Raw genomic sequence first — 13,163 nt, forward strand, 5'->3', positions numbered from 1 at the left:
GCTCTTGCTCTTCCTTCCTATTTCTCTTTCCTTCTCCCTCTCTTCTTCTCGTCAGGCTCCTCATTTTCACCCAGGAACCATCGCGTTTGTAGACGTTGTTGACGGCAGTGTCGCCGCGATCCTCACAGGGCACGAGGACAGGTAGGGAGAGGGGAGGGGGGGGGGAAGGGAGAGGGGGAAGGAGAGGGAGAGAGAGAGAGAGAGAGAGAGGAGGGACGGGGAGGGAGAGGGGTATGAAGGGTTTGGAGTGGAGATTCTGTGGCGAATGAGGATGTAACATTCTCGCAGAGTTGTTCAAGCTCGTCCTCATCCCCAACTACCCTGGACGCTCTCATGCAGTGTTGACAAGACTGTCCGACTTTGGGGATGAAGAAGTAGAGGAGGAGAGGAGAGGAGCGGAGCGGACAAAACAGGACAGGACAGGACATGACAGGACAGGACAGGACAGGACATGACAGGACAGGACAGGAGCGGAGGAGAGGAAAAGAGAGGAGAGGAGAGGAGAGGAGAGGAGAGGATGTACTAGGAGCATTTATGAGCTAAGAAGTTGAGAGGTGAAGGACTAAATTAAAGGGGCTACTCCCATCCATGTAGCATCAAATCTTTCTTCGCCTTAAGAAAACGACGGAATATCAGCATCTCGTTGGTGGTGTATCTCTTGGGTAAACTTTGATGATCTGATATGATAGAAATGTGAGACAAGTGAAAAGAAAAACAAGAAAAAAGACGAGAAGAGAAGAAATACAGAAAGGAGAAGAGAAGAGAAGAAATACAGAAAGGAAAATTCAGAGAACAACATGAAGAGAAAGCAATTCAACAACAACATTAGTATTGTACCTGCCGAGTCGAAGCTGGGGTAGATGTCGCTTTCGCGCATGAAGCCTTCGGAGCCAAAGCTCCTCTCGAGCCAGTCTTCACCCGCATGTTGGTGTTTCACTTTCTTCACCTTCTTGGCGGGAGACGAGGACGCAGATCGCAGCTCGGACGTCCTCTTGTCGAAATCCTCAAGAAAGCTCCTCGTCTTGTCCAAGATCATGTCAACGTCCTGATACCGAGGGGACAAGACCACAGCTTCCTTGCGTGACGACGCTGATCCTCGAGCTTCGGTCAGCATGTCAACCTGAACAGACTTGTGCTCTACGATCCCGCACGTCTCCTTATACTCCCCGATCCTCTCGAGGTCCACAAAGTCGAAGGCGTTGTTGAGGCAGGCCAGCGTCTCCTCCAGCGCCCTCAAGCTCCTGCCGAACTTGTCGCTCATGGAGCCCAGGGCTCGAGCCGCTTCCTCCCTCTCGACGCTCAGGCGCTGGTTGTGCTGCTGGGAGGCGACGAGCTGCTGGGAGAGAGAGCGGTTCTCGTTGAGGAGGAACGCGATGATCTTGTCAGCGCTGACCTTGAGCTCTCCGACGGCTCTCGCAGCATCGGCTTCCTCCTTAGACACACGAGCAGCGTCGGACGGAAGCGGCTGCTCCCCGACGTTGGCAAAGGCCTCGAGGTCAATGAAGGAGCGCGGTGAAACCTCGAAGCTTGCTCCTCCCACCTCGTCTCCACTGATGCTCAGGTCTGATCCTTGCGACGCTTCCCTGCCCTGTGGACCATGACCCTCCGTCCCTCCTCGACCTCTGCGGTCACGCGCGTCTGTCTCCTCTTCTCCTCTCCTCCTCTGGTCTTCGTCGTGTACGTATCTCCCTGCATGCAGCTGCGTTGCTGTCATGGACTCTGTCCCATGCTCGTTGAATGCTTCCTGGCGGGCCTCTCGCCTTCCTGCCTGAGGCTCCCACCCTCTTACGCCAGCCTCCTCCTCCACCCGCCGCTTGTGCTGTGTGGCCCCCTCCTTCCTTCCTTCCCCTCGACCTCCTCGGGATGTTCCGTTCGTCAGCATTCCTGTGCTGTTCTGCCTCCCTCGCTCACTCCGTCTCCATGCCACCAGCTCTTCATCACAGCAAGGTTGCTTCCTCACCATCGTTCTCCTCCTTTCCTCTTCTCTCATCTCCATTCTACTCATGTCCTCTTGATGCCTGATACTCGTTTCCATGTTCCTCTCGATCTCTCGCCTCGCTTGCCTTCTCCTGTCCTCCTCCCTCCGGTCAAAGTAAGGTGCGTCGATCAACCTCCTCTCATCACTCCGTCCTCTCCCTGCCCTTCCTCCTCGCTCTACTTCCTCTCTTCTGTTCTTGTCCTCTACCGCGATGGTAACAAGTAACGCGACCATGGCGACCCTGCTTGTACCCCCGTACCTCTTTGTGTATGGTAGTACCCCTCCAGTATACCAACTATGATGACATACCCTCTTCTGATACACTATTGGACAAACAAAGGTACCGGTACTTTAGTAGCTTGAAACCCGTGACCCACCCTTGTCTTCAACCCACCCCCGGGAACCCCACAATGTAACCGCCATGGACACTCTTAATGTTGTACATCGATAGCATCACAAGTTTGATAGGTGAAATCACGAATGGAGGACGGGAGAAGGAGGAGGGGAGAGAAGGGGAGGAAGACGAGGAGAGAGCGAAGAGAAGGAAGACGATACAGTGCTGAAGGTAATCAGAAAACATGGAGGAAGGGCTGTCACTAGTTTGCTATGCTGTTGCTGGCATGTAGAGTCAAGTCCAACTGTGTTGTCCATATGGCAAGGGATGTGGCGTAGCGATATAGCGCGGGATGCGAACAATGTGCAAGCAGACTGCAGTTCAAAACGATGTATTTAAACTTGTGTAAGTGCGGTGGAGAAAACAAAATCTCACAGAAACCAACATTACAACAAGCTCCACCGTCGTTTTGCAACCATTTCACGCATGCTTTATATCATCTACAAATGATTACTCGACTTTCTTCCTAAATGAGCAACCCTCCATAAGACGTGCCTTTCCGCCAGTAGGCTGACACAAAACCTGATTGCAATTTCCGCACAAAACCACAGACTGAGCATGGCTGAATACAGTGGTACTGCAGAGGAGACATGTCAATGACCGACAATGCACTACTGAGAGGATCTCACATGTTAAAGCATCCCGGACACTTCACATCCATGAAAAAGCTGTTAGGAGTTGGTACAAGCCTCTTGAGCTTGTGTTTACGCTTCTCGGCAGCTGGATTAGGGTGAAGCAGATCGTCCTCAATCTGTTACCGAACGAGTCAGTTGACTGTTGAAATACCACAAGCACAGCTGGGATTTGTGAGAGCAAGACAAGATACATCCGCAAGTGACCAAAAGAAGCAAAGAAAAATAGACATGACAGCCATAACATGCCAATGATCAATATCTCCTTCAGCTGCTGTCTGAAAAAAATCTCCACAACAAACATAACGAAGTTTCAAGAAGCCCCTTCATTGACAACATCCGATCCTAAATATGGGATCTGTCCTCTTCCAACACGACACAAAGAACATGAAAGAATATCATATTAATTATCGTCTATATACGACTCACTTACACACAGACTTTCAAGTGATCAAACTGACGTTAATCAAAACCAAGACAGCCTTTCACACCTCAACACTGGCTGTTCACAGAACCAATCAAATCAGCCATGATTTGTCTTCCGTGCACAGGAGAAAAAAGAATTGAGCAAAAACAAGTCAATCCTTTGATCTCCGTAATGCTCCCCACTGGTACTGGACAAGTACAATGACACGTAATCATGTCGATTTCATTGCTCACAAATTGATCTTCACAGGACAGAATTTGCACAGGAAGCACATTAGCTGTGAGCTACACATATTGAAACTTCACAGGATATGAAAGTTAAGTAACATGAAGCCACGACACTTGAAAAAAACCCTGTGTCAAGCACATTTTCCTGCTGCAACTCAAAATAGCTCGAGTGTCAACATCTGCTGTTTGAAACAAGCTCTCAACCTCAAACAAACACACAAATCTGACAACACAGGTTCAAATGTTTCAGAGAACAATCAGCATTCATCAGGGCTGGTCTTATCATGGCGGCGGCGTCTCTTACATACGGCATGGCGGCAGGCTGCTTGGCTGCGAGGCTGCTCTCCTGCTCCTCGTGCTCTGAAAAAAAAGAAACACTACCCCTCACCCCCCTCACATCCTTACACTACCCTACCTTTTCGTCTCCCCACCCCTCCTAATCCCTCCATAGACCCCACCGTTTTCATGACCCACCCTGATTATTCGTTGTCCACGATCACCCACCTCTAGTTTCACCATAGAACTGGAGTACCCCACCATAAATAGTCAAATTCACCACCCCCTCTATCTGGACCAATGGACCAACCACTGTAGACAATTCGTTACCACCCCACCTATTTTTCTTACCTACCTACCCCAATTTGATCACCCTCCTTATTTCAGACCATGACCCTATGGGGTACCACACTCGAGGGGCGAGAAGAAACTTCAGTAACTTCTGTCGCCTTGAAAGTTTGACGCCGAACCCCTCCAGCCAAACTTCAAAACTTAATCACAGGCTGGCCAGGCTGTGCGGCCACTGTGGCGGCCCGCCCCCCCGGCCGGGGGCGGGGGCCGGGCCGCCACGCCGCCGGCTGCGCCGGGTCCGCATCCTCCGTGACTGAATTATTAAACTCGCCGCGCTGCCAGAGTCACTGTGGCCCACGGCGCTGAGCCTGTTGGGCCGCGCCGCCCGCCCGGTGCTGAGCGGCCCGGCGCCGGGCGGCCCGGGACTGGGATCGGATCACCGGCGGCCGGGCCGGCACGGTTCCGGCCCCGCCGCCGGCCCGGGCGGCCGCCCGGTCGCCGCCGCCACTGGCAGGGCCGGCCGGGCCCCGGCCGTACCGTACGAGTCCGGCACTGCAAGGCCTGAGTCTCACGGTCGCCGACCGTCACCCGGGCCGCGCCGGGCCGCGCCTGGTACCGTACCGTACGCCGCGCGGCCGGGTACTACGATACCCTCCATCATTGTGAACTTCGGAACTTGGAACTTTGCCAAGTTGAGCCTGCCGGCTCTAGGGCACGTACGGAGGAGTCGCAAGGAGAAAGGGTGGGGTAGTTCTGAGGGCAAATGGAGGGGAGGTACTGGATCATTCACAGATGCCATTCCAGGTAAAGTGAAACGGTGAGTGTTGATGATCCACGGATCTGTTGAGGCCATCTGTTATCCAAAAGACTTGTTTTCAACTACAAAGGGGTGATCTATAATTTAACTGTATCTGAGGAGGCGAAGATATCACTCCAAAAGAGTTGATTTCGGTAATCGGCGGACGATCCCTCCGTGAGTCTCGAAGGACTCTCTACAACACCAGGAGTTTTTAATTCCGTCGTCTCCCGTGTTGCCTCATCGACGTTCTCCTCCTCAAACCCACACGCGCGCTTACTAATTACAAACCTTATCGCTATCCAGACCCCATTGAAATTCTCTTTCTTTCCTTCCCTGATTGCTCATTTGGCTTCTTTCTCACTCAACTATATCCCTTGACCGTCTTCGATTGGAATTTGCTACATACATCTCAGTTTTCACATCCAAGCATCCATGCAGCTCTCCGAAGAAGATTCTATTTTCAGTCCCAGCAACTCCGACTGCGAATCCTTACCAAACCGTCAAATACTTTGCGCTGATATCAGGGTTCCGTCGTTTAATATGAAGAAAGCCCAAAGTGCTCAGAACTTCACCAATTTGAAGGAAAGTGTACAGAAACTCAGCAATTTGGAAGAAATGGATCAGAACTTACTAGACAAGTTGTTAAATATTTGGTAGTCCAAAATAAATAGATTCCAAGAATATGATCGATGTCCCTGATGCACCAATGTGCCCGAGCGCCATCGATTTTTTTTTCATTTCAATCATTGTTCATTGATTCCGAGGTGTGTTACAATCAAACCCGACCCTTGCTATAACACGCACACATGTCCGTATCTTCTCTTGTAAAACAAAAATATAGACTTGTGGAGGGCTTCTTTTCGGGTTCTCTTTACCTTGACAATCATTTTCTTTGTCTAACGGTCTTGTTTTATTGCGGAGTTGCAGTAGTTTCCCCTGCATAATGGTCTCCTCCAACTATGCCCATGATCACTTTCGATTTCATCACTCTGTCCTGTGCAATTTTATTTGTCCTCTCTGATGTTCTAAGAGAACAATGATGCTGTGATCAGGGTTTACACCACGGAAAGGTATATTTTGCAAAATTCATTTGTACACAATATATCACAAGGTAGAGTTAATTACAGCTAGTTTTACATCACCAAAGATTGAGATATTTGGCAAGCTCTGGAGTAACATTTCCATCGAAGTGGATGGTATCATGTGGTCCACTTGCACAAAATTCCTTCTCCCACAACGTACGGAGGTAGTTGAAACGAATGCTGGTTTCAACAAAATCCTTCTCTGATTTAGCATTTGTGTTGCTGAGTGTAAGCTCTCGGACTTGATCAACGAGCCCAAGGGAATGATCTGAATTGTTTGGTGTAACCCAGTGACAGGAGCACTTCTCATCGGCCATTTGATCGCTTGAACTGTATGAGGGCATGTTGGTTCAAATTCAAAGAGGAGCGAATAAGAAGACAGTGGAAGAGAACGGTATCAAGTGCTATAAGGTCGACGAATGCAAGGAAGGATAGCGCTAGAGCGGGGAGGAGGATCAGGGCGTGGGAGGGTGTGGCTGGGTGTAAGGTGCTGAGATGCTGCGGGAGGGTTGTGTTTGAAACTTCAAGAACGAGAAGGTTGGGAAAGCAGGGGAATCATGGCCCGTCATGCCCGGGGAAGTCAAAAGAAGTGCTTTCAGATTTCGAAAGATCCAGAAGTCCTCGAAACGACCCGTTTCTGAAGGATCCCCGGCCCCTGCAGTACAATTTCTTTACTCAAAGGGCCGCACCCCAACCCCCGGACCGTGCTCCTCCGAGTCGCTCCGAAGGGTGAAAGTAACGTTTATGTAACGTTTCGTCCCCTTCTCGCTTCCACGAGGGTCAACGTCAAGGGAGGGGTAGTTGAAGATAGGAAAAGGGGGGTGATCCTCGAAATTCACCAGCAGCAAACGAGAACCATAGGGGTACTAAATGCAAGAGGGGGTACCTACCTGGGTGTTCGATCACCATCACAATTCTCGTTCAAATTGGGGGTAAAGGGTGGTATTACTCGAAATATCGACACTCAGATGGGGTTATCATCCCAAGGGGTAGTGGATCGATGGGGGTGGGGTAGGTATGACTGGATTTTGGAGGGGTTGGCCTGAAGCCGCACGCAGGAGAGGCCGCAGAGGAGATGATGGATCACCCTACCCCGTCTTTGGTATTCATGCAGTACTACCCCCTTCCACCAATACCCCCGTACAAAAAGCCTCAATTGACATCAGATGGCTACCTATGGATACCTCAAAGATAACTCTATTCAGCCATTAATCAAAAAGGGGTAAGAGAGGACCATTGGACTGATATTGGACCTTCTTCACTACTTCCTTTGGTCTTGGGTCCCACCCCCATCGATTGGAACCAGAGAAGCCAACATTTCACCGACCCTGGTGGTCCTACTGATGATTTTCTTTAAGTTTTTCAATATGAAATTTACGCATAGAGGATACCTGGATGCTTGCTCTGAGGCCTCAAGGTAGGGGTGAGCACCCCTACCCCACCTCAGAGGGCCAAGGCATTACCCGTACAACTCTAAACAGGTCCATTCCTTTGCACCCCACCCTCAATATCACCACCCTGGGATACTTTCATGTGTACCCAAACACCACCTCCCTTATTCATTGGATATGTCTGAAGGATATTGTGGGGCATACCTGAAATTTTTATCGATTACTATATTATCTGAAATGAAGTATGGTCGTTACATAACAACATAAACTCCTCAACCTGTTAAAGGAGGGGTATCCAAATAACCCTACCCCGACGGATATACAACTTGCTTTGCACTACCCTTTCACTTGGACATTGGAATGATCCACCACCCCACGTGGAAAGCACCCCCACCCCCTGTCTACGAGACAGTCCTCGCCTCGGGCACCCCTCCCTCCCCCACGAGCAGGAGACGAGGAAGACAAGGCGAACGAGCGGCTAGTTCCAAGCGACAGAAGAACAGAGAACAGAGCAGAGCAGAGCAGCAGGATACATCTGTACCTGTGAGTTGGTTCGTAGACACACAGCTAGATACTTTCCTTGCTCAGCTTGGTTGTTCAAGGGAAGTGAAAGCGCAGAGCGTGTGAGGTATAGCAGGTAGTGGGGCAAGGTGAGTTGCAGCTCGATACATCGTTGTATAGTGGCGATACAAACGGAAAGATAATTAATTCGACGAGTCTTTGGTGATTGAAACAAGCAGCTCTCGGTGTGCCTGGACGGTGTATAGGAATTGCTGGTTGGGAAGATTGCGAAATCGGAATTGGTATCAAAGCATGAGGTAGGATAAGGGCGTCTGTGCGCAATCTGGGATAATTCAAGGACATCGAGCAAAGCTTCAACAGTTTGCTTTCATTCAATTTTGGATATAACTTTTTGGTATTCATTGTGGATTTACGGCACGGTAATTGCGTCAAAAGTTTGAATTTAGTCCCTCTTTTCTCGAGTCCCCTTTCAGCCTTATTCTGGCACGGTGTCAGACTTGCTTGCACTTGGATTTGGTCTCAGCGGAGTTTCAATGATGTTGAGCTGATTCAGAACTGGGACTGCAGTCTATAACTTCTTCCCTTACTTGTTTTCCTCTTTGTGTAATTCTGCTGCATTTCAATTTTATTCTTTGACAAGACACCCCGTTCTTCTTCTACTACTTATTGTCTCTCACCATCTTGCGCGTTCTTAAACTCTACTGAAATCTTGGTTCTTACCCTCTTCCAAATCATCGGATCAATCCAGTTCTGTGGCTCCCACCAAAACTCTCACTCGGCCCTCTGAAACAAGTTTACTTCGATACCCTCTGTTGGAACAAAGTTGACTGGCATTGGAGGCACCGTTGGAATTTTGTTTTGCTGTAAGTCCTCTCTATTAACCTGCCATCACCGTCCAACCTTTGGGTGTGGGCGGTGCTGGAAGGGGGAGTCGTAAGGCGTGTTATGCCACGACTGCCATTGTTGCCTTTCCATGGACGGTGTTAATCTCAAATCTGGCTGGCTGAATGCAGGTCGAACTGCAAATAGCAACATCACAGCTCCTCCGATCGAATCAATCTACAAGAACAATGACTTCTCGAACGGATCTAGCGAAGGAATTCTCAGCTCGGCTGGTTCCAACGGAGTCTCTCGTAATACAAGTTCTTCCAAGGGCATCATAGGGCCACGACCGATCATGGGCAGCATGCCATGGCCGGCAGTGAACGGTTCGAGAGGTGGACAGACCACGAATCCTGGCTCGGGGTCTAGCTGGGGAAATCAGAACAGGGGTCTGTCAGGTTCGCAATCTTCTACACACTCAACTTCGAAGATCTCGGCTACCACAACCTTGCCCATTGCTAAGACCCTTCAGCCCTTGACCAAGACTACCGCTCCTGCGAGTGGCATCTCAAAGTCATCGTCTACCGGGACTCGCAGCGGAAGTTCGAGCTTGGTCAAGGCCCCACCAGTTGTTCAACCTGTGGTTCATGTTACGGAGGTGAATGAGGAGTCGAAGCACTCGAAGAAAGAAAGCGACGGCAACAAGCAGATTCGAAAAGAGAAACTGGAGCAACGCAGAAAGTTTCTCGAAGAACTGAGCAGGCAAGGGACTGGAGCGAAGTCCAAGTCTGAAGACGAGGCTGAACTTCCTCGAAGCGTGGAACCTGAAGTGGTAACCTCGCAGGAGGATGTCAAGAAACCTGCCGAGGAAGAGATCACAGAAGCTGTTTTGATAGACAGCAAGGTAGAGGAGGTGTCGCTATCCAAGGAAGAATGGAATGCCAAATGGAAGGATATGTATGGCATGTTCGCACGTGGCTCAGAGGATTCTCATCTCATCGACGACGCCGACGAGAACTCTGACACCGGGGAAGGAGAGTCTCTCCTTACCGAAGAGGAGATGGCAACGTTTCGGGCTGTTTATGGGTCCAGGATTAGACGCAAGCAGCCCAAAGAATTTTTGATCCGAAGGAGCAAGGTGGAAGACCAGTTCGACGTCACTGCTGGAGATGACAGCTACTCGACGTCGGATTCTGACGTGAGCTGAAGGGATTAGACCGTACGCTCTGTGATCGACCAAAGTTCATGTTTTGAGTTCGTAAGATGTACAGTTTGCGCAGGTGTTGTGGTATACAAAGGGATTTGTCTTGGTTGTCTCCCCACCACAGCAAGCTTGTGAGCAGCGAGTATCTCAGTGGGTAAGAGTTTCAACAAGCTTGTCTTGAATGTTAGCCATGCAGTAAAGAATATTCGTTGTGTTGTGAAGATTAGCGAGAAGCCTTTCAGTTTCTACAGCTTCGCATTCTCAGGGAAATAGACAGCCATCTGAACTTCCTTCCTCTGAAACCCACAGCGTTCGTAGAACTTGACGTTGTCCTGCCAATCCGTCAAAGCTTTCTTCTACCTGTGCCTCTCTCCCTATTTCCCTCCCGCAAGCCAATCCCTCGTTATCTGCTCCTCCTCCTCCTCGACCTCAACTTCTTATCTCCCTCCTCAATGCCTCTGCTCCTTCTATTCCTCCGTCCTTCTTCCCTCTTCTCACCTCGGAACAGTCGAGGATAACCTTGTAGCACCCGACTTTTTTTCCGATGTCTTGCAGCGCAGCCATCAGCCGAGCTCCCACGTTCTTCCCCCGCAGACTAGCATCCACTACCACGTCTTCGATATGGCCAGCCAGTCCCCCTCCTCTGAGGAACTTGTACTCGGTGAGGAGAGTAGCAGTCGCTACTATCCGACGTTCCTCCGTGTTCTCCACCACCACAGTGAAGTAGCTTCCGCTGCAGCGCACACCCAGTCAGGCCCGTCCTGCGCTCCACATCCCCCCCATACGCTTCCGTCGATCTCCTCTGCCCTCCTCTGCTCTCCTCCTCCTTCCTCCCTCCCTTGCAACATCCGCACCTGCTGCGCATCTTGTTGAAGATGTCGTTCCATCTCTCTTTGGGGATCTCAGGAGCTTTGGTGAGCTGAGCGAGCAGAGGAAGGAAGCTCTTTTCATGATCGGAAGACTCCAGCGCCCTCAAGACAAGCTTGTCTGAAATCTTCGCCATGGTCTCGCTGATCTCTGGCGACTCGAACTGCTTGATCGCGCCTGACATGGTACCTGTAGAGCAAGAGCAAGAAATTCTCAGGATAATGGGAGCGAGTTGCGGGTAGAAGGAGGGCAGATGCTTAACAAGCGGAAGTAGGTAAGAAAGAAACGGAGGTCAGGGAGTGAGAATACAAATAATCTCATCGTATTGTCAATGACATTGTACTACACTGAAGTCTGCCTCATCCAACCTACATCCTCCTTTCACGGAATCAATTGGTCCTCTTACATCAAAATACCCGCGGAACTCCGACGCTACTTCTTTCTGCTTCTCCTTCTCCCTCTGCTTCTCCTCTTTCCATTCATCGTCCTCATCATTGTCGGCAACGATCCCATCCTCCACCTCCTCTCCTCCTTCCCCTCTCCTCGCCTTCGTCCTTGTCATTGTAACTTTTCAGCGCTGTGGATGAGGAGGTGGGGGTCATGACACCACCCTCCTCAAGAAGTGAAATTTTGTATCAAAGTACCGGTACTCACAAAAATTTCCAGGGTGGAGAAGTTTGGAGAGTTGCAAGCCAAACCCGCCTCAGGACAACAGTGCGGCGTCCGACAACCCGGTACTGAGTGACTGAGACCGGCGGTCACTGACTGAGTCTCGAGTTAGAGGCAGGGCCGGGCCCGTTCCATACAGACGGACAGCCGGGGCCTCACCCGTCGGAAGGCCCCCGGAGTCTTTTAGGCTCAACGATGTCGCGGGACATGAAACTCAAGGCTCAGATGAATAAACCCACGGTGGTGGGCTTCTTCACTACCGTCGTTGGCTGCTAGGCTATGTCGCTCAGCACTGACTCAGGCTCCTCCTCCTCCTCCTCCTCTTCCCAGTCCTCCTCCTCCTGTCTGATCTTAGTAGCGTCTCAGTGTCACTGAGCCTTGCCGCTCGGCGGCTGCTGTTCCCAAACTCGTACTCCGAGCCTACTATCCCACGGCATCCTCCGGGTTTGCTCTCTCCTCCACTCAGCTCCCGCCTCAAGGAAGCGCTCCCTGCCCGACGATCTTCGCTCCCAGGCACTGACCGTAGAGGCCGATGCAGGCATAAACATTGGGAGGGAGATCATCGAAGGCCAGCCCCTGCTGCACGATGAGCCAGCGGCAGGAGCAGGAGCCTCTTGGTTACCTGCTGCCTCCCGTTGATGAGAAAAGAGAGTCTGGGGCCATCGCGGATGACGCGGATCTGGTCGAGGAGGATCAGGAGGAGGGCAGAGGAGGGTCAGAGAAGAGGATCATGAGCAGGAGAGCGCAGCAGAGGGGAGGGAGGGACACATGCAGGTTAAGATCTGGCCAAGGCAGAAAGCCCAGGAAGGGCAGGGGAGCGAAGCGGGTGGGAAGGACGTCCGGCTTACTTCATCAGCAGTGTTGAGCTTGCCAAGGCCAAACTTGCGATCTCCAGGCATCTTGAGAGGCGAAGAGGTCAGATTGAAGACATCATCGATAGCTCAGAGAGCCACCACAGAGTTTGCAAGCTATCATCACCATCACCACCACCATCACCATCACTATCACTATCACCACCACCATCACCATCAGCACCATCACCACCACCAGCAGCATCGCAGTAATCATCATCATCATCATGATCCATCTCCGTCGTTGTCATCGTTATCAGCAGCAGCAGCAGCATCGCAAGAAGGCATGTGGTCATGCTTACAAGCTTGAAACTATGCTCGTTGACCGAGGGTTTTTCGTCGAAAAGAATCCATGTGTCTGCATTGGGAAGCCCTGCCAGAACAAATCACTAATGACGATGATGGAGCCAGGAGGAGGAGGAGGAGGAGGAGGAGGAGGATGAAGGAGGAGGAGGAGGACGAAGGAGGAGGAGGAGGAGGAGGAGGAGGAGGAGGACGAGGACGAGGAGGAGGACGAGGACGAGGACGAGGACGAGGAGGAAGAGGAGAAGGAGGAGGAGGAGGAGGAGGAGGAGGAGGAGGATGATGAAGGAGGAGGAGGAGGAGGAGGAGGAGGAGGAGGAGGAGGAGGAGGAGGAGGAGGAGGAGGAGGGAAAGTGATGGCTCGCTCCTCTTGGTGGTTCTAGAGGAAACTTACCAGTAGCAGGCTCTTTGAAAGGATGGTGGGCGGA

At 51.2% G+C, this 13,163-nt stretch overlaps 6 protein-coding genes across 6 annotated transcripts; 1 reads left to right on the forward strand and 5 right to left on the reverse strand.

The window, feature by feature from the left end:
• Window positions 1–576: 576 nt before the first annotated feature.
• Window positions 577–1,714, reverse strand: GUITHDRAFT_116638 (hypothetical protein; the record flags this gene model as incomplete). The annotated part of the gene is made up of 2 exons (XM_005824144.1): window positions 577–677; window positions 838–1,714. 2 exons carry the CDS (start codon window positions 1,712–1,714, stop codon window positions 577–579), a joined length of 978 nt encoding a protein of 325 aa, XP_005824201.1.
• Window positions 1,715–2,779: 1,065 nt separating this feature from the next.
• RPS27e (small subunit ribosomal protein S27e, cytoplasmic) lies at window positions 2,780–4,011 on the reverse strand. Its single transcript, XM_005824145.1, has 3 exons — window positions 3,963–4,011; window positions 3,002–3,123; window positions 2,780–2,949 (listed from the first exon to the last, which is right to left on the reverse strand). Exons 1-3 carry the CDS (start codon window positions 3,969–3,971, stop codon window positions 2,823–2,825), a joined length of 258 nt encoding a protein of 85 aa, XP_005824202.1. The 5' UTR covers window positions 3,972–4,011; the 3' UTR covers window positions 2,780–2,822.
• Window positions 4,012–6,096: 2,085 nt separating this feature from the next.
• GUITHDRAFT_155027 (hypothetical protein) lies at window positions 6,097–6,511 on the reverse strand. Its single transcript, XM_005824146.1, has one exon. It carries the CDS (start codon window positions 6,448–6,450, stop codon window positions 6,163–6,165), a length of 288 nt encoding a protein of 95 aa, XP_005824203.1. The 5' UTR covers window positions 6,451–6,511; the 3' UTR covers window positions 6,097–6,162.
• A 2,481-nt stretch (window positions 6,512–8,992) lies between these two features.
• On the forward strand, window positions 8,993–10,264 carry GUITHDRAFT_165542 (hypothetical protein; the record flags this gene model as incomplete). The annotated part of the gene is made up of 1 exon (XM_005824147.1): window positions 8,993–10,264. The coding sequence occupies one exon, from the start codon at window positions 8,993–8,995 to the stop codon at window positions 10,046–10,048; it is 1,056 nt and encodes a 351-aa protein (XP_005824204.1). The 3' UTR covers window positions 10,049–10,264.
• Window positions 10,265–10,284: 20 nt separating this feature from the next.
• Window positions 10,285–11,048, reverse strand: GUITHDRAFT_89759 (hypothetical protein; the record flags this gene model as incomplete). The annotated part of the gene is made up of 3 exons (XM_005824148.1): window positions 10,285–10,377; window positions 10,544–10,778; window positions 10,900–11,048. 3 exons carry the CDS (start codon window positions 11,046–11,048, stop codon window positions 10,291–10,293), a joined length of 471 nt encoding a protein of 156 aa, XP_005824205.1. The 3' UTR covers window positions 10,285–10,290.
• A 1,007-nt stretch (window positions 11,049–12,055) lies between these two features.
• On the reverse strand, window positions 12,056–12,480 carry GUITHDRAFT_116641 (hypothetical protein; the record flags this gene model as incomplete). The annotated part of the gene is made up of 3 exons (XM_005824149.1): window positions 12,056–12,157; window positions 12,204–12,260; window positions 12,430–12,480. The coding sequence occupies 3 exons, from the start codon at window positions 12,478–12,480 to the stop codon at window positions 12,056–12,058; spliced, it is 210 nt and encodes a 69-aa protein (XP_005824206.1).
• Between the last annotated feature and the right edge of the window lie 683 nt (window positions 12,481–13,163).

Source organism: Guillardia theta (genome assembly GCF_000315625.1).
Source record: "Guillardia theta CCMP2712 unplaced genomic scaffold GUITHscaffold_98, whole genome shotgun sequence".
Taxonomy (NCBI): Eukaryota; class Cryptophyceae; order Pyrenomonadales; family Geminigeraceae; genus Guillardia; species Guillardia theta.

Excerpts from the sequence above, each read along its gene's own strand:
- RPS27e (XM_005824145.1), bottom strand. Across the intron at positions 2,950-3,001 it reads TGTCCGGGATGCTTTAACAT|TACCACTGTATTCAGCCATG; the intron begins GTGAGATCCTCT and ends TCTCCTCTGCAG.
- GUITHDRAFT_155027 (XM_005824146.1), bottom strand. The coding sequence starts at position 6,450 with ATGCCCTCATACAGTTCAAGCGATCAAATGGCCGATGAGAAGTGCTCC.